This window comes from Macrobrachium nipponense, chromosome 11, assembly GCF_015104395.2.
Source record: "Macrobrachium nipponense isolate FS-2020 chromosome 11, ASM1510439v2, whole genome shotgun sequence".
Taxonomy (NCBI): Eukaryota; Metazoa; Arthropoda; class Malacostraca; order Decapoda; family Palaemonidae; genus Macrobrachium; species Macrobrachium nipponense.
The window spans coordinates 37788641-37809359 of NC_061087.1; the positions used below are offsets into that span (position 1 = coordinate 37788641).

The 20719-nt window shown below is 51.3% G+C and overlaps 1 protein-coding gene across 1 annotated transcript in view; it reads left to right on the top strand.

The window, feature by feature from the left end:
- Positions 1–492: 492 nt before the first annotated feature.
- LOC135205405 (tubulin--tyrosine ligase-like protein 12) overlaps positions 493–20719 on the top strand; it is a gene marked incomplete in the record, with an annotated part of 315120 nt that continues 294893 nt past the window's right edge. The window contains 1 exon segment of the mRNA XM_064235914.1: positions 493–790. Coding sequence (XP_064091984.1) covers positions 674–790 — 117 coding nt within the window.

Here is a 20719-nt window from a genome sequence, read left to right on the forward strand (position 1 = left end):
GGAAGGAGTAAATTGTTCTATTACGCCTATACATTGGGACACACCCTAAGATTGATTTTACAGAAATTGCAAAAATTGTCCTTATTTGTCTATTTCGCAAACAGTATTAGTAGGACTGATTTCGCAAGCATGATTGTAGTAAAAATAACATGGAAATATACATTTATTTAACTGCAATCTTAACTTTAACGTGTCGTGTTGTTTACTATGACTCTATAAAAGCTGACTCCCAATAACCTAAACAGTTTTTTTTATTATCAAACATAAGGTTACATTTGAAGGCGTTTAGTACAGTAAAAATATGAAAAAGATGGGAAGATACCTTATTAGTTCATACTTCATTATCCTACTTTATCCGTTTATTTGAAATTTTATTATACTAAAATAACATAAAAGTACACAAATTTCAGTAAATTATTCCAGAAATTAGAAAATTTACGTGTAATATGTTGTTGAAGTACATGATAGCTATAGGAAACGGACCCTAGAATCAGCTGTAGAGTAACAGCTGATGTCTCCCCGCAACCCACGTTTTGTTTTGTTCAAAACACGGTGTCATAGGAACTGTAACCCACTGTAGAGTGTCAGTTTTCTGACATTGTTAGGGTTATTATTGACAGAGTTTACGATTGTCTTACGCATTGCGTTAGAAGTACCAGTGGTTACTTGAACCATGACCGAGCTTAATGGATTATCGAAGTCATTTGTTGAGCAGCATAAAGTTCAGCTAGAGACGTCTGGAGTACCACCCCATTTCTGGCCCACAATATTCAAGAAGCTACAAGGACAGGTAGGCTACTACCTACTAGCTATTTGACAACTTAGCCTTATAATGAGGAAAAGTAAATCATAAGCTTGTACATTTTTTATTTAGCCTAGGTATCTAGCCTAGTAATCGCATTACAGTGTTGGGAATACCTAGGGCTATGAATTTCCGGTAGATCTAGGGTACTTTATACTATCCGCGGCGGCCTAGACTATGGCAGTTGCGGATTTTCTATGCAGTTTTACCTACTGAACAAGAATTTTAGCTAAGTAATATTTAGTATTCAGACGACTGTAATTAATCCCCCAGGGGCCAGTACTAAACACGGCGAAATACATTGGACGCCCCAATCCCTAGTGGATTTCGTATACGCGGTTACGTTCCTTGCAGTCCGTATGGACTGCTTCTGTAGAAATACCAAATTTCCTTACGTGTTTTGAGCATTTCTGAAGCTCATGTCATAAGCAAATGATTAGGTATGCCTATAGGTAGTTTGGAGCGAGTGAATAACTAGGTAGCTATACTAGGGGGAAAAACTGATTGGACTAGCTGATCCAGTTTTTACTGCGTGTGGATCTACCCTTCGAAAAAGTACTTTAACATGTCCTGACATCGGAGATGGGCGCCAGTCACGAGTCATCGGTGGTGGGAGCAACAGCTTGAGACTCTAGGGGGAAACACCGCAGTCGACCCATCGTCATTGCGTCGCTCAGCCTTATTCACTCAATATTTAATTGCTGAAACAGGAATACAATTACATCTTTAATGGTTGAATCTTAGGATTTTATTGAATATACCTACGTCAATCTGTTCAGGATGGATAGCACCGAGAGGTTTGAATGCCTCGCCAGTGCTACTGTTTTGGGAACAACCAGTTTGGCTTGAACTAGTCATCTTTGGTATCCTGTTATCACCGTAGAAGTCTTCCTTCGGGAAAACTTCATCTTCGCTCTCTTCATTAGAGAATGGAGGAGGTCTGCTTCCAGTCCTTATTCTTGTCCCTCGAACAAAGAATTAGGCTGGATTGCGATTTACAGGAACCTACAAATATACTACATATATTTCTCTGCCGACATGCTTCTGTTATCAGTTGCATTGTCCGAGTAGTAGGCACATAGGGTAAACAACCGCAGACGATCCATCGTCATCACGCTGGCCAGGCCTTATTCACTCGATATTTAATTGGTGAAACAAGAATACAATTACAACTTCAAGCATACCATTCAAAAGATTGAAGTTTCGTCAACATAATGTGATATATGAAAGCCCCATACGAACTAAAATAAGCATGTGAGCCCTTCGTAAAATATGTTTTGTTCCGATACGTAATACAAACCCTCGGTCCTTTAACAATAGGAAGGTAACTAGCGGCAGCTGGGACGGTCGTAAGCTTCGAACAAGGGGAGAACGGTAGTTAACTGCTTGTCCGATCGTGCGCGCGCCGCGCGCCCGGGCGGTGAAGAATCACTTTTGCTTTCGGCCGTGGTGTGACAGGACGTGTTCGTCATCGCTCTGCCCGCTATTTCGTCGTGTGCTTTGGATGTTTACAATTTCTTCTGACTGGTTTGTTTGTGGTCTTGAATGAAATTGTAAGTACTCTTTTTTCATTTTTCATTGAGTGAAGTGAATTAATTAATCATGGATCAAGAAGAGCTTTCGCCGCGCCCACCAGCTGCCCGTAGAGTGTGTCCCGGGCTGGAGGGGCGTAAATGCGGCGGATTCCGCTCTTACCCAGATATTGATCCTCATGAGTTATGTTTTCGGTGTCGGGGGCGAGAATGCTCCCGAACCGAACCATGTAATGTCTGTGTAAATTGGTCCGAGGCGCAGTGGGTGCTGTACGAGGGTAGGAAGAGGCGTAGGTCGACCAAGGAGTCGTCGGAAAGCTCTCCAGCGACTCCTTTGGTTACGGATACCTCGTCATCCTTCCCTGCCGTCCAGCTCAGCCCCCACGATTTGCGCCTTCCCCTGCGGGGGGGGTTTCGGAGTCCTTCTCCTCACTCGATCCGTCGAGTGTGGAGGAGGGTGCCCGATACCCGATGTTCAATGTATTCGGGTCTTCCGTCCGCTCTGGGTGGGGTTCGTCCTCCCCCAAGCGCGAGGGTGCCCCTCTAACTGACCCGACTGTTCCTCCCTCAGGTGTGCCTTCTGTGAGTGACGACCTTGGACAGGTGTGGGCGTCGTTGGGACTGCAGGGCGCCCCCAGTATCCAGGGCTTGATTCAACGGCTAGCGGGGTCGGCAGTTGTAACTCATGGTGTGGTTACAACAACGACCAATACTGTGTCAACACCAGCGTACGCCGCCCCTTCCTCATTTGGGTATACGCAACACATTGCGTCGGTGACTCCAACGGCATCAATTCTCAAAATGCCGATCGCCTGCCGTACCTAAGAGGGGCGTGCCCGCCACCGTGGGTTTTATGTGCTGCCCTCCCGACTTTCGCTGCCTCCAAAGTTCGCCACTGGATCTACCGCCCCAGTCCCAGATGAGTTTGGCTGAGATGGAGAGGTCTGTGACGCCGGACTATGCTGCCGTACCTGCCGTACCTGCAGCGAGTGTTGCTGCCCAGCCCCCTCGCGCCGCTCCTAAGAAGCGCGCGGTGCGGGACTCTCATGTTGATGTTGCTGCTGGTGCTGGTCCTGCTGGTGCTGGTCCTATTGGTGCTGGTCCTGCTGCTGCTGGTCCTGCTGGTGCTGGTCCTGCTGTGCTGGTCCTGATGGTGCTGGTCCTGCTGTTGATGTTCCTGCCGCTCCTGCCGTGCCTGCCCCTGCCCACGTCAGTCTCGTCATGGAGTGTGGCACCGGTCTCAGGTCTTTCCGGACAGGATCAGTCGGGGGCGTGTTGCTTCGGCAATTGGCCCGACTTTTCCGTGGATGGAAGACCTGACGTCCGTCCTGAGAGAGCTGACGAAGAAGAAGAGGAAGAAGAAGAGGAAGATGTCGTCGTCGTCTTCATCGTCTTCTTCGTCGTCTGTTGCCGCCTCTTCCCCTTCGACTTCTAAGGCTTCCAAGCCGAAGAAGAAGAAGGCTGCCTCCTCCCCCCCTAAGAAGGCTCCTGCGGGACCTTCGAAGGGCCCGTCTCGCTCTGGCGTGACGGGGGGTGCTTCTGCTGGTCCTCCTGTTCCCTCGGGAACGGGGCCCGTCTCCTCTTCTGAGAAGAAGAAGAAGACGGGGACCAAGGATGTGCTGGCTACTGCTGGTACATCCGCGCCTGGTCTTAGTAGCACTGCTGCTAAGCCAGGTACCGGCTCGACTTCCTCGTTCGCGAAGGTCCGAGTGTACGGTCTCCTTCGGGCGACCGTGCAGCCAAAGTCAAGACGCCTGAGCTTGCTCACCGTCATGACAGAGGCACGGAGCAGAAGACTGTCGAGAGTCGCGCAAGTGACGCTCGCCAGGCCAGCGGCCGCTCTCGTAGCGACCAGCCGGTACCATCGGGTTGACGTGACGGTCTCGTGACCGACCACGGGTTGAGGCTGGGAAGAGGTCCCCTAGACCAACGGCACCAGCTTCGGCTGGTACCAGCGGTTTGACGTGCCGTGAGGACGCTCACCGGTCTCACCGCGAAAGCGAGCTCTGCAGATCACCTGACCGCCGCTCCCACAGGGACCGGACGGAGACGGTGGCCAGCAGCAGCTCGTCTGACGCACGAGATCGGGGTCGACGTGCTCAGTCGAGCCGCTCGCCACAGGTGAGCGGCACGACCAGGCCTGCAGTTCGATCCCCACCGCGGGTTGGTGATCGGCTACAGCCCTCCACGTACGCTGGTCCTGCCAGCGAACGGGGGGGGAGCGTCAGGTCTGTCTCTCCTATACCTTCAACTTCCTCGGGCTACACCGGGAAGAGCGAGGTACCTAGGAGTGATCGTGAGAGGTGCGCCGCTCACGATCCCGCCACGACGCCGCACGAACCAGGCATGGGTCTTAGGACCAGCCAGGTCGTACGCGCAAGTGGTTGGAGGCGACCGTCAGGGGTCTGTTGCTGTCCTCCTTCTGAAGGAGGAGGGTCTCGAGAGCTGCTCCTGTTGGAGGGACTGGACGGTCCTACTCCTCAGGACGCTGTGACTCCTGAGATCCAGAGGAACTTTGCCCAGGTTTATTGCGCTGATTCGTCAGCACAACGACCTGGGGGAAGGATCGCCGCTACCACCATCTGAGCCCACGTCCCGGCTCGAGTCATTTTGGGGCCCGAAGAGGGAACCCAAATTGACGGTGGGACTGCCGCGATCTGAGCTTGCAGACTCAGTCCTTGACCAGGTGGAGAATTTCGTCTCAGGACGAGAGGACTCACTTAAGTCAGGACGGTCTTCCAAGCTACTTCCTCCTCCTCTGCAGCGACAGCGGAAGTTCTACGTGCCATCAGTGGATCCAATACCGCCCAAACAGGTTAACCCGGAGCTAGCTAGGCTAACTCCAGGTGTGTCCCTGCAGCAGCTCACCTGTCGGAGAACCTGTGGTTCTCGCAGCAGGAGGCACTGGGCCTGGAAGCTAACCGCTATGGCGGCTTTCCAGGCAGTCTCTTGGTTGGATCTGTGGTCCCTCACAGTATCCAGGTCGCGGCCGACGCCGGGGGCGCTGCCCTCGAAGACGACCCGACTTCAGGAGACTGTGCCAGTCTGGAGGTAGGGCCATCTCCTACCTCGCCCATCAGACGGCAAACCTGTGGGCCAACTTGGTTCTCCGTCGTAGGGACGCTGTCCTTACACGAGTAGCCAAGGGGGCCGGGCGTGATAGGCGGTAAATGGACTCCGTAACGGACCAATGAAGAGTTCCTCCGCTCTCTTTCCCGGAGAGATGGTGGACGCTGCGGTGGAAAGACGGCGCACTGATGACAGTGACCGTCTGGTTCACCAGGCAGTTACGAAGGTTTCTGGGCAACCTCGTACAACTGCGGCTAAGCCTAAGAGTTTAGCTAGCGCTTCCTCGGCTGCTAAGACGGCTGCTCCATCGAAGCCCCGAGGAAAGACTCTTCCTGCTTCAACTTCTGGTAAAGGAGGCCGTAACCAGCCCTCCTCCCAGCCCTCCTTTCCCCGAGGAGGTGCTGGGAAGAAGTCGAAGCGAGGTGGGAAACGCTAGGGACGGCGTTCCCCCTCACCAGCTGCCGGAAGTGGGGGGGTGCCTGGCGAGCCATTGGCACTTGGCAGCGCTACGGTGCCGAGACCTGGATAGTAGACGTCCTTCGGGAGGGATATCTACTACCCTTCGAATCTCGGCACCCCTCACCTCCAACCCGGTCCATCTGCAGACATATGTTCTGGGATCCTCAAAGGACGACGCTCTTTCGGCAGGAGATCAAGAACCATGCCTGAACCAAAACCGAGCCCCCCTGTAGGAAGTCGTAGTGGATCGGTCACCGGGCTTTTACAGCCGCCTTTTCTTAGTGAAAAAGGCATCGGGGGGCTGGCGCCCGGTGATAGATCTCTCTCCCCTGAACCGATTTGTTCGCCAGACTCGGTTCAAGATGGAGACGGCACGTTCCGTGCTGGACTCCATCAGGGAGAACGACTTCATGCTTTCAGTGGACCTGAAGGATGCGTATTTTCAAATACCCATCCATCAGTCCTCCAGAAAGTACCTCCGCTTCATCTTCGACGGGACGGTGTACCAATTCAGGGCACTTTGCTTCGGTCTCTCAACCGCCCACAGGTGTTCACGAGAGTGTTCACGCTGGTGTCTGCTTGGGCCCATTCGCACGGGATACGTCTTCTGAGGTATCTCGACGATTGGCTGGTCCTGGCGAGCTCCCGCTCGCAGTTGCTGCGGACAGGGATCGACTTCTAAAGTTTTGTCGCGATCTGGGGATCGTGATAAACTACGAGAAGTCCGATCTCGAACCCAAGCGAAGATGAAGTACCTTGGGTATGCTGATCGATACGGTAGCAGCTCAAGTCCGCCCCGCAGACTTGAGGATCAGCAAATTCAGGGAGGCAGCCGGCCGGTTTTCCTGTCTCGCAGGAACAGGCAGCACAGCAATGGCAAGTCGTGATCGGCCACCTGTCGTCACTCGAGAAGTTAGTTACCTCACGGACGTCTTCACCTGCGGTCTCTCCAGTGGAGACTAAGGGAGAGTTGGTCACAGTAAAGGAAATCCACCTTACTTCCCCGTGTCCATCACGGAGAAGGTGAGGCAGGACCTAGCCTGGTGGCTCGACGACAGGAACCTCTTAAGAGGAGTGCCCCTACGCACTCCCCCCCCGGAGATGCTGCTGTTCTCAGACGCATCGACCGAGGGATGGGGCGCACACCTGGAGGAGTTGCTGGCTGCAGGTGTGTGGGACCATCACGACAAGCACCTTCACATCAATGTCCTGGAACTCAAGGCGGCGTTTTACGCTCTCCAAGAGTTCCAAGACCGCTTGATGGGACACTCGGTGGTGTTGATGTGCGACAACACCACAGTAGTGGCATACTCAACAAGCAGGGGGGCCTAGTGTCTCTCCCGCTACACCAGTTGACTGTGCAGGTGCACGAGTGGGCCACGGCTCACTCGATAGAGCTGTCAGCACGCTAACATTCCAGGCAAGAGGAATGTAGTAGCGGACAAGCTCAGCCGTCGGGATCAGGTAATAGGGACCGAGTGGTCCCTACACCCAGAAGTGGCGGAAAGGCTCTTCAACCTGTGGGGGCGTCCGGTCATAGACCTGTTCGCCACCCGGCACAACAAAAAAAACTTCAAGTTTTTTGCTCAGCCGTGCCGGACCCATGGGCAGCTGCAGAGGACGCTCTTCAACACCCCTGGGACAACCTCTTCGTCTACGCCTTTCCTCCCTTTTGTCTGATTCGGAACGTGATCAGCCGAGCGCTGGTCACTCCCAATCTCAGGATGATCCCTGGTGGCTCCCAAACGACCTCAAGCCGTTTGGTATCCGGACCTGCTGGCTCTTCTTGCAGCAAAGAACCGAGAGAGATGCCCCACTGGCACAACCTTCTAGCCCAGCCACACGTTAGAGCGGTACCACCCGAGCAGTCCAGTCCCTACAACTTCACGGCTGGCTGTTATCCACCATCTCTTGCGAACGAGAGGCTTTTCTCGCAGCGCAGCAACAGAGATGGCTGGACACGTCAGACAGTCCTCTGCAGCTGTGTACCAGGGGAAGTGGGCCGTCTTCTGTGGTTGGTGTCGTAGACGGGGTCTATCTCCTCTCAGAGCCCACTCTTCAGCAGGTAGCGGATTTCCTCGTATTTCTTCGCCGAGAGAAGCTCCTCTCAGTACCCACAGTTAAAGGATATAGAGCTGCACTGGCACTCGTCCTAAAACTGAGGGGACTGGACATCTCGAACTCGTTCGAGATCTCCTTGCTAATGAGGAGCTTCGAAAGGTCTTGCCCACCCAGGAGCTCAGGCCCCCTGAGTGGGATGTGACTCTCGTCCTTAGGAGTTTGACTCGAAGACCATTCGAGCCACTCCGAGAGTCGTCAGACAGGGATCTGACCCTCAAGACCCTCTTCTTGCTGGCCCTGGCATCGGCGAAGAGAGTAGGGGAACTTCATGGTCTGTCCTTCAATGTAAAACATTCCAGGGGCTGGGGATCTGTGACGCTCTATTTCGTCCCGAATTTCGTAGCCAAGACTCAGATCCATCGATCCCTGACGACAGGTTCGAGTCTTTCACAATCCCCTCCCTAATGGATTTCACCGACAACGATACGGATGAGATGCTGCTTTGTCCTGTGAGGGCGCTACGGCGCTATCTGAAGAAAACTCGACACCTCAGGCCTGAGTGTCGACGCCTCTTCGTTAGCACTGGGGTTACCAAGAAAGAAGTATCCAAGAACACGCTTTCTTTCTGCTGCGTGAGGTGATCAGGAGAGCGTACTGAGGCTGATGGTAGTGACGACATCCGTACGCTCCGACCGAGAGCCCACGAAGTCAGAGGTATTGGACCCTCTTTGGCGTTCCGCAAGAACTTCTCCGTGGCGCAGGTCCTGAAGGCAGGTGTCTGGGCCAACCAGAACTACCTTCACGTCCTTCTACCTTCGGGATATTGCCCACAAGTCCTTGGTGATACTTTTTTCCTTGGGACCTGTGGTGGCTGCTCAACACGTTGTGTAAGCTTACCCAGCACCCGAGCAGGCAGAACAGCATCGATTCTGGTGTGACTGTAGGAATGAATGGTTGAATGAGAGTGCGACTGGCTTCTCTTCTCCATCTTTCTCTCTCTCTACCTGTGGGCAGAGGGTCACGGTCGTCACCATGCTGGAAGGAATCCGATGCAGGTAAGCTACTCAACCGAGCCCCAATCTATCCCTTTAGTTAGGGATAGAAGCAAATATCCTCCACTCCCTCCAACAAGGGGGAAGGAGTGGATGCCTACTTGAGACAAACCCATAACTTTATGTTGGCTCCTGTACAGGAACAAGTTCTTGCAATGCTGGTACGAAGAGATACGCTTGCCTCTCTCTTAGTACTTGGCTCAGAGGTCTGACCATTGATCCTGCGGTGCACACCCCGATCAATCGGACAGAGGTTTGGATCCCTCCCTTGCTCTTACGACCAGGGAGGCATTCCAAGGTTGGACGAACACCAGTCTGTTCACCAAAAAGACTCAGATTCCACCCACCAAGAAGTGAGTCTTCCTATTGTTAAAGGACCGAGGGTTTATTTACGTATCGGAACAAATGACAATTTGTCGAAAATTGCATTTTTCCTAACTATACAAACCTGAGGTCCTTTACATATAGTCCCACCTCATACCACCCCTCACTCTGCAACTTTTTGCATGGGCCTAAAGCAAAAGTGATTCTTCACCGCCCGGGCGCGCGGCGCGCGCACGATCGGACAAGCAGTTAACTACCGTTCTCCCCTTGTTCGAAGCTTACGACCGTCCCAGCTGCCGCTAGTTACCTTCCTATTGTTAAAGGACCTCAGGTTTGTATAGTTAGGAAAAATGCAATTTTCGACAAATTGTCATTTCAAGGCAGTTTTGAAATCCAATATGGTGGCAATCGTGTGGCTGGCCGTTCTAACCACAGACAATCCACCATCTTTCCCAGCCTTCCCAGCCTTCCCAGCACTCATTTGATTAATGTTAGCGTATATACCTATGTAATGTTTATTGATCTTACTCAAGATTGCAGTTGTAATCAGCACAATAAAACAACATTTTGTTGCCTATATTAGTGAAAGTATGAAACATTTTATTCCCAGGGTCATGGTTTGAACTGAATTCATTTTTACCTTGTAATCAGTGGTTTTATCCTCACTACCATCACAAATGAAACTCCACAGTGCTTATTTGATTGTAATTATACACATTGTGGTCTTAATTCACTCCACATTGCACTTGAACCACGTTGCTGTGCCTGGTTCCTAAGTATTCACTCCGCAAACACAGCTATGAGCAGCAGACAACAACACTGATTATGAGGTGCAAAGCTTTATTCCCTTAATTGTTTACTTTACTCATTATTTAGTTTAACTTTACTTCAAAATGTTTATTCAATTCATGTCTATTATCCCTTTTTTGCAACCAAATTAACCCCGAAAAATTACAAATATTTTGGATGTATACTTACAAGCAGACGACACGAGGAAAAATGACTCATCGTTGCAAGTCTAGTGGAGCATCACACATACGCTGATCCATTTACAACCTGTTTCCATGAATTCTAGTTGTCATAGTAATGCAGTAATGATAAAATTGCTGTAATATGTATATATACTACAAAATCTATTTCTGGGTGATTGGCTCGTGTCGCCCTATGAAATATCCTTAATATCATTATTTCTAGGTAAAATCAATCTAAAATTACCAGAGAAAAACAAAATTAAGAAAATGTCAGTAAAACTGACTCGCTCACTCTATAAAAGAAGTGTCGGTATGGGAATATAGGCGAGTGGGATCACTACCACGAGTCATTCACCATTTAGACCTTCCAACATAAAATCCCCACCAGAGAGCGCTGATACTAAAGGGTGATGCGGCCGCTACTACTACTACTACCGACGCCACGGACAGCAGCGCCCCTAGCGGTCATCCTTAATCTATGAACAATCTTGTCCTGTAGGGTGGCAAAAGAAAACAGGGTGGGTTTCATAGGGCGACACGAGCCAATCACCCAGAAATAGATTTTTTCCTACGTCAAAATCCCTTTTCTGGGCTCAGGCTCGTGTCGGCCTATGAAATAGTACCAGAGAAACAGAACAAGATGGGAATAAGGACAAATGAAACCCAATAGTAAAAAAGAGATATATTAATATAAGTGAATCAGGAACATTACAGTATACAAACAAAAGTAACTTTAACCTTAAAGCTAACTTATCCTAACAATGGCATGGTAAAGAAAGCAATCAATATAAAGTACTTACCAAATTATATTAGACATAGTAATACTAATAGTTGTAATGGCAAAAACAATATAGAATGATTCACTTTAATTAAGAATATTTAACAAAATATACAAACTCATTGTGTTTCTACCCTAGCATAAAAAAATAAGGGTAGAAACACTGAAGTACATTATATGTACATAACGTGGATGTCCCTGAGCAAAAAAAAAAATCATGGACAATCCACCAATATGATTCTAGCGGCTAAGGCTAGAGGTATTCCGAGTAGCATGGCAATAGGGTGAGCATGTTGGACGAGGTAGGTAGAAAGGAGACCTGGATCTATACTCAAACTACTATGCAGTATCAGGAGAAACAATGTTTGTTCCGACACGGCATACAAACCTTCGGTCATTTTACAATAGGAAGGTACTAGCGGCAGCTGGATAGGTCGTTAAGCTTTCGAACAAGGGGTTTGGTAGTTAACTGCTTGTCCGACAGGCGCGCGCGCGACTGGGAGGTAAACAAACACTTTTGCTTTCGGCCTGCTGGCGTGTAGACGTGTATCATCGCTCTCTGCCCGCTTCATCGTCGTTGCTTTCGCATGGTTGTGTTTTTCTTTTTCTATTTATCTAGTGAAACTGAATTGTAAGTACAATCATTTTCATATTATTTCCATTGAATTCAATTGTGAATTAAAGGATCTTGGTTTCTCCACGCCCTCCGATTACCGAGTGCCGGGACTGAAGGGCGTAGTGCGGGAATTCAATTTTCCCAGAAATGATCCTCGTATTGTGTATGCTCGTGCCGAGGGCGGGAGAGCACTCGCGCTCCGAGCTTATATTTTGGTTGGAAATGTGTAGATGAAAATCGTAAGTAAGTGCCCTTTTCATTTATATTTTTTTTTTTGACCTGTATGCTCGTTGCCGAGCGAATCGCTCGGCACGAAAACTTATCTGTAGGAAGTGGAATCGCATGTACAGTATTCTTTTTCATTTCATATATTTATTTTTGATTGTAGCAATACTCATTTTGGATCAGTTTCCGCTCTTACCCGGAAATTGATCCTTCCCCTTTTTATTTGAATGAAGTGAAATCGCAATTGGCAGTTCTTTTCATTTTCATATTTTATTGAGATTGCATTATTTACTTGGATCAATGTTTCCGCTATTTCCCGGGAATTGATCCTTCCCCTTTTTATTTTGTATGAAGTGAAATCGCAACCGCAGTATTCTTTTTCATTTTTCATATATATTTTGATTGCATCAATTCATTATGGATCAAGGTTTCCGTTCATAATCGGGAATGGATCCTTTTACCCTTGCGCTCGGTACCGAGGGCGCAAATGCGCTCGCTCCGAGCCTTATTCATTGTGAAGTGAATCGTAATGCAAGATTCTTTTTCATGTTATTCCTTTTATTATTGATTGCATCAATATTTATTTTGGTTCAAGTTCTGCTCAGTCAGGGAATTGATCCTTATGCCCTTGCATTCGGTGCCGAGGGCACGATTGCTCTCGGGCTCTTATTATTATTGTTGGGTACTTGGGTGCTGTGCGGGGGTGGGGAACGAGAATCCCCCCGCTCAGCTCCCACAGATGGCCCTTCCCCTTCGGGGGGAGGTTATCTGGGTTCTTCTCCTCGCCCGATCCGTCGAGCGCGGGGGAGGGCGCTCGGTGCCCGATGTACAATTGTATTCGGGGTCTTCGCTCGTTCGGTGTGGGGCTCACCCCCCTGCGCGAGGGGACACCCCCCCACTAATCACTACTACTGTTATTTGTTCCGATACGTAATACAAACCATCGGTCCTTTAACAATAGGAAGTAGCTAGCGGCAGCTGGAACGGTCGTAAGCTTCGAACAAGGGGAGAACGGTAGTTAACTGCTTGTCCGACAGTCGCGCGCCGCGCGACTGGGAGGTAAACAAATCATTTTTGCTTTCGGCCGCGGGTGTGAAGGACGTGTTCGTCATCGCTCTCTGTTCGCTTCATCGTCGTATGCTTTGTTTATATTGTGTTTTCTACTAATGGCTTGTTTGACTTGAAAATGAAACTGTAAGTACACTGTTTCATTTTCATTACTTAATTATGAACCAACATGGAGCTATCGCCGTAGATGCGGCGATTTCCTCTCTTTTCAGTATTGAACTTGAATTATGTCGTGCCGAGGGCGGCGGGCGCGCTCGCGCCCCCCGAGTCATGTATGGTTTTGGGCGAAAGTGTGTAATGAAGTAAGTACTTTTTTTCATTATATTTTTTGCCTGTGGCGTTCGTTACCGAGAGCGTGATTGCGCTCGGGCACGAGCCTTTTATTTGGTATGATAAAAAATGCATGAAAGTGGATTTCGCAATTGATATTTTTTTCAATTTTCATTTATTTTTTATTGGCATAAAATTTAATTTGGATCAATTTTCGCTCTACCCGGGAATGATCCTTACGATTTATTTTCTGTGAAAGTGAAATGCAGTGCAGTACGTATTCTGTTTCATTTTCATATATATTTTATGATAGCATCATATATTTGGATCAAGTTTCCGCTCTTACCCGGGAATTGATCTTTCCCCCTTTAATTTTCTATGAAGTGAATCGCAAGGGCAGATTCTTTGTTTCATTTTCATATTACTTTTCACTGCTGGTGGGGGTAGGGGGAAGCGAAGGTCTGCCAGAAGTCCTCGGAAAGCTCTCCCGCGACTCCCTTGGTATCCGATTCTTCGTCTTCCTTCCTGACCCCCGCTCAGCTTCCTCGTTGTATTTTGTATTTGGGGTCTTGGGGTTCTTCCTTGCGTTCGGGGTGGGGCATGTCTTCCCCCCGTGCGTGAGGGAACCCCTCTTACTAATCTATCTATGCTACCGCAGGTGCTACATCCGTGGGAGACGACCTTGGACAGGTATGGACCACCGCAGCGGCAGGGCGTGCCTAGCATCCACGGCTGCTGCAGCGTCTAGCGAGGTCTGGGGCGGTCTCCACTCTACCATGGCCGCTTATGCTGCTCCCCCCCCGCCTGGTCTACACTCCCCATGCTGTGTCGTTGACGCCGTCTGCCGCTACTAGGGCCGCCACCGTACCGAGGGGGGGTTGCCACCGCCGCCAGCCCTGTTTTTTCTTTTCAGTGTTGCCTGCCCCAGACTTCCGCTGTTTCCAGCACTCGCCCCTGGACCGGCTGCCAGTACCCAGGTTCCCGCTGGCTGCCGATGATTCTACGAGGCGATCGCTGGGCCTGCCGTACCTGCCGCTGATGTGATTCCCGCTGCTGATGTGATTCCCGCTGTTGGCTTGGCTGTCCCTTCTGGGTCTACCGCTGCCGCTGTTCCTGCCGCTCCTGAGCTGGTTGCTGTTCCTGTCGCTCCTGGTTCCTGAGCCTGTCCATGCTGGTCCTGCCCACGGTGTGTCTTCCCCAGTCCCAGGTCCTTCCGGACAGGTGCAGTCGGGCCGTGTTGCTTCGGCAATAGCCCCGGCTCCGGCCTGGATGGAGGACCTGACGACTGTCCTGCGTGAGCTGACGAGGAAGAGGAAGAAGTCATCTTCGTCTTCATCGTCTGCTGCTGCCTCTTCCCCTTCGACTTCTAAGGCCCATAAGCCGAAGAAGAAGAAGGCTGCCTTCCTTCCCCCCTAAGAAGTCTCCTTCGGAACTTATAAGGGCCTGTCCCACCCCGGTGGGACGGGGGGGGGGTCCTTCTGTTGGTCCTCCTGCTCCTTCGGAGCGGGGCCCGTCTCCCCTTCCGTAGGAAGAGATAGACGTGGGGACCAGAGGAGTATCGGTTAGCTCTGGTACTTCCTCACCTGGTGCTAGCGGCGATGCCGCTACGTCCAGGTTCCGGCTCGGTCTCTCCGTTCGCGAAGAGATCCCGAGTGTACGTTCTCCCTCGGGAGACCGTGTGCAGCCAAGTTTCGGCGCCAGAGTTCGCTCGCGCCAAGACGCGGCACGGAGCAGAAGGCTGGTGAGAGCCGCTCAGGTGACTCTCGCCAGGCCAGCGGCCGCTCTTGCAGCGACCAGCTGGTAACCCGGGTTTTCCCCCCTAAGAAGGCTCCTTCGGGACCTTCTAAGGGCCCGTCTCGCTCCGGCGATTCGGGGAGCTCTTCTGCTGGTCCTCCTGCTCCCTCGGGAACAGGGCCTGTCTCTTCTTCTACCAAGGAGAAGAAGACGGGGACCAGAGGAGTACCAGCTTCGGCTGGCACTTCCTCGCCTGGTTCTAGCGGTTCTGCCGCTAAACCAGGATCCGCCTCGGCCTCTCGTTCGCGAGAAGTACCGAGTGGCGTCCAGCCAAAGTCTTGACGCCCGAGCTCGCTCGCCGTCAAGACCGAAGCACGGAGCAGTAGACTGGTGAGAGTCGTGCAGACGACTCTCGCCAGGCCAGCAGACGCTCTCGCAGCGACCGCCGGCGCTCGGAGCTGACGTACGGTCTCCGACCGGCCACGCACTGAGGCGAGGAGGGGGTCCCCCGCGGCCATCGGTGCCAGCCTCGGCTGGTGCCAGCCGAGCAGCTGGTACCAGCCGAGCGGCTGGTACCGGCGGCTCGACGCAGCCGAGAGGACGCTCATCCGGTCTCACCGCGACAGCGAGCCTAGCAGGTCACCTGACCGCCGCTCCCACAGGGACCGGGCGGATAGGGGGACCAGCAGCAGCTCCTCTGCACACGAGATCGGGGCCGCTGTTCTCGGTCCAGCCATTTCCCTGGGAAACGGCTCGACTAGGCCTGCAAAGTGGCGATCGCCTGCAGCCCTCCAAGCCCGCTGGTTCTGCCAGCGAGCGAAAGAGGAGCGTCATCTCTTCCTCTCCCGTGCCTGCAACTTCCTCGGTTTGCACCAGGAAGAGCGAGGCACAGCGGGGTGATCGTGAGGGGCATACCCCGCCCCCACAATCCCGTCACGACGCCGTAAGTACCAGGTACGATCTTCGGACCGACCAGGACGTACGCGCAAGTGGCAGGAGGAATCCGAGAGGGGTCTATCGCAGTTCCTCCTCCTTAAGGGGGAGGTTCTCGGAATGCTCTTGTTCGAGGGGCTTAGGTCCTACTCTGCAAGATGCTATGACTTCCGAGATCCAGAGGAACTTTGTCGAGGTTATGGCGCTGATTCGTCAGCGCAACGACCTCGGGGAAGGATTGTCGCTCCCACCACAGAGCCCCGACTGCTCTGCTCGAGTCGTTTTGGGGCCCGAGAGGGAACCCAAACCGACGGTGGGGTCTGCCGCGATCGGAGCTTGCCGATTCTGTCTTGAACCAGAGTCTCTCGTCTCCGGGCAAGAAGGCTCTCTCAGTTCTGGGCCGGTCGATCAGCTACTTACACCTCCTCTACTGCGACAGCGGCGTTTCTACGTGTCTTCGGACACCGTATTTAAATACTCCTTCGGTCCTCCTGAGAGGTTTCGACCTCGACGAGGACTGGAATGAGTCGGAGGACGGTATCGGCTCTCTCCTGTCAGGTGTCGATCAGCCCCACCCAGACGACGTTCACAGTGGCGGCAGACCCTTACCTACAGTGAGAGTTCGTAACCCTCCTCGGGAAAACGTTTTCTCCTGACGATACGTTTTCTCAGAGTCGGCGATGGCTGCTCCTACTCTTCTCCAACTGCTAGTTCCACTGGGAAGGCGAGCGAGTATCCAATTCCTCCCCCATTCCCTCTCTCCTTACGGCTACGAGGGAAAGGGGAGGGATCCTACAGAGATTTCTCTGTAGGATCCCACGTTGGGGACTGCGCTACCGGGGGGACCTTCGGGTCCTACCTGAAGTAAGCCCCGGTCGTTGAGGAGGGATCCTGCCCCATTCTCGATTTCTACGGGAATCGAGGACCAACCACCACCGATATCGTTTGAAACGAATTCGGTGGGGGTTTCGCAGACTGCTTAAGAAATTTTACAGAATTTCCTAGCGCATTCAGAGTGTTCGAGTTTTTTACGATCTCCAAACACTTAGGCGAGACCACGGTCCAAAGTGAGCGAGACGAGAATCCCCGATATGTTACACGATAATCGGGAACCTCGCCTATGCTCGAGTTCCTGGAATTTCTAGCATTGGGAAGAAGACTGCTGCTGAAAGAAGACTATCTCACAGTAGGCGACGCCAACCTGGCAATAGAGAACGAACGGACCGGGAAAATATCCAGTTTGGCTTGAATTATCGTCTTAGTATTCTGTTCATCATTGAAGCTTTCCTTCGAGGAAGACTTCTCCTTCACACTCTCTTGATAGAGATCGAAGGTGGTCGATATCCAATCCTTATTTTTGTTTTCTTGAAGGAAAGAATTTAGGATGGAGATCGTTTGTTCCAATCCTACAAATTATACTACGTATATTACCCTCGCGACATGATTCTGCTAAGCAGTTGAATTGTCCGAGGGTAGGCGCATATCCTAAGTTAATCTACGGATTGCGACTTAGACGAGAAGTATTCTAATTGAAACTGCAACTCGGGGTTGCCTGCAACCTCCCAGGAGTTTTCAGTTTCAATTTTATATACTTATGGTTTTGTCACGACAACACCATTTCAACTTATATTTTACCGAAATTCGTTTCGCCCTAAATATAATGCTCGAGCATATCTTTTATGCTCGGTTGTTTCTAGCCGAACACGCATTTCCTTCGTGGAATAATGGATTACCTGGCAACTCAGGATGATGAGTCAGCGAGAGGCCAGGCTCAGCTACTGCGTATTGAACTGCCTGATAGCAACTCAGTATCAGCTGGCCTCAGAGATGCACCGGTTCAGTTATGTCTCTCTCTCCCCTGCTTTGATTGACTACCGAACCGTATCTCTGCCCAACAATCATGGACTTAGGCCTCTGATTAACGGGGATTCTCGCAATAATGAAGGACCATCTACTGCTGTGACGCTAGATTCCTCATCGCCTTCGACATTGCGAGCAATTTTCAACAGAGATATCTCTTGGACTCTTTCATCTTTCTGTTTACCGCACGGTAACAGAAGTCTGTACAAGTCTCCCGCTGCATCGCACTGCGATAATGCGAATGATTTTGCAGACATCTGAGTTTGTCTTCAAAATATCTCGTATTCGTAGGTGTACAATTGTTCATTGTTGTTCGCCCGAATTAACAGATGTGTCATAAGACATCGCCTACTCTCCGACCTGACAGCTCTACTTCCAAATGTTCAGCCCATGAGAAGCAGTTCTTCAGGCGGCTTTCCCCTGTGTTTTCATTACTGAAGAACGCCCCGCTTTCATTGCAACTACGACTTCTCACCAGACAGCAATGAAATAGCGGTTAGCGTTTTCAGTCATTTGTAAGCACAGGTTATGAATCTTGAGAAATCCTTCTCTTCGATTGCGTCTGTGAAGACGTAGGTTGCATTCATATCTACCTTTGTCTTCAACGGTACATAGTGTTGTTTCTCCTTAGCTGAGATTCAACAACTATGAGATGTTTTGCCTCAGGCACCTCGGTCTCTAGAAGGCAATTGACTTTCGCCTGTTGGGCACATGCCTTAAGAGAATCATCACCTCGCTGTCCGGCATTGGCGACAAACAAATACTTATTATTTTGGTCTCTCGGCATAACCCTTTAAAGGTGAAGGTCACGTGACTTACTCGGATGCTTGGACAACTTGCCTCCTACCGAACGCAGTCAGTCGGCAGCTGTCAGAGCGCCCAACCCGAGTCAGTTACGAACTACGCTGTTGACTTAGTTCGGTTGTTACAGAGCAATCATTACTTCGTTTTAATAGCTTGTCACAGTACCCATACCATCGACACCCACCATGGAGTGTCGGTGTCCTATCCACTACCGAGAACTTCGCTGCATGGGGATAGGAGGATGCGAGAGACTTCGTGGCAAACGGACAGACCAGTATGGGTACTGGACATCACCGAAGTAGAGAAGAGGGATAGGTCATGCGACTATTCCCTTCTTTTCCTCTGAGGAACTGCATGACTTCTCCTGCGAAGTCAAGCATCCAGGGATGGGGATCCGTGACGCTCGATTTCGTACGAACTTCGTAGCGAAGACTCAGAACCCTTCGGTCCCTGACGATTGGTTCGAGTCGTTCACAATCCCCTCCCTAATGGACTTCACCGCCTTCGATGCGAAGGAGATGCTGCCTTGTCCGCAAGAACTTCTCCGTGGCGCAGGTACTGAAGGCAGGGGTCTGGTCCAACCAGACCACATGCCCTTCCTTCTACCTTCGGGATATTGCCCACAGGTCCTTGGATCTTTTTTCCTTGGGACCCGTGGTGGCTGCTCAACACGTTGTGTAGCGAACCCAGACCTCACAGGCTGAACAGCATCGAGTCCTGGTGGACCGTAAGAATGGATGAGTGAATGAGAGTGTGACTGGCTCCTCTTCCCATCTTTTTCTTCCCTCTACCTGTGGTAGAGGGGACACGGTCGTCACCCTGCTGGATAAGGACAAGATGCAGGTGAGCTACTCAACAGAGCCCATCCTATTTCCCATTTCACTATGGGATAGGAGCGTATATCCACCACTTTCCTCCAACAAGGGGGAGGAAGTGGATGCCAGCTTGAGACAACCCATACTTATGTTGCTGCCTCTTGCAAACAGGAACAAGTTCTTGCTTCGCTGGTACGAAGAGATACGCTTGCCTCTCTCTTAGTACTCGGACCCAGGAGGTCTGACCATTGATTCCTGCGGTGCACACCCCGATCAATCGGACAGAGGCTTGGATCCCTCCCTCGCTCTTACGACCAGGGAGGCATTCCAGGGATGGACGAACACCAGTCTGTTCATCAAAAGGCTCAGATTCCTCCCACCAAGAAGTGAGTCTTCCTATTGTTAAAGGACCGATGGTTTGTATTACGTATCGGAACAAATGACAATTTGTCAAAATTGCAATTTTTCCTAACTATACAAACCTGAGGTCCTTTACATATAGTCCCTCCTCATGCCACCCCTCACTCTGCGGTATTTTGCACCTGGGCAAAAGCAAAAGTGATTTGTTTTACCTCCCAGCCGCGCGACTGTCGGACAAGCAGTTAACTACCGTTCTCCCCTCCCTTCGTCGAAGCTTACGACCGTTCCAGCTGCCGCTAGCTACTTCCTATTGTTAAAGACCTCAGGTTTTTGATATGTTAGGAAAAATGCAATTTTCGACAAATTGTCATTTCCGCAGGTGCTATTGCCACGAGGGTGGACCTTGGTGAGGTATGGGCGTCCTTCGATTTGCAGGGCGTGCCTAGTGTCCAGGGGCGGCGGTTCTATGTCTGGGCCTGCTGCGGTGCCACCCATGGAGGGGGGGTGGACCAACTTAGGACACGATATCGACCCAGGTCGACGACGTCCCTCCTCACCTGGTGTACTCGCCTCACGTGGTAACAGTCTTGCCTACAGCCGCTGTGAAGTGCCGTTCGCCGTACCGAGAGGGGGGCGTGCGCCGCCGCTCGTGGTTGCCGCGCTGCACGTCGACCACGCCTTACCGCTGCCCTATAGCCTCGCCCCTGACACTTCCGCCGCCGGTACCAGGATGTTGCTGGCTGCTGCTCCACCTCCTGTGTTTTCGGTGCTGCCTGCCGTACCTGCCGATTCTGTACTGACTGTCCATGCAGTTGCTGCGCTGGCTGTCCCTGCCATTGCTGCGCTGGCTGTCCCTGCCGATGGTGTGCTGGCTGTGCCTGCTGTTCCTGAGATGCCCATACCTGCTGACGTCGTCCCTGTTCGTGGTGGTACTACCCCAGACTTTGGTCTGTCTGTACAGGTGCGTCCGGGCCCTGTGGCTTCGG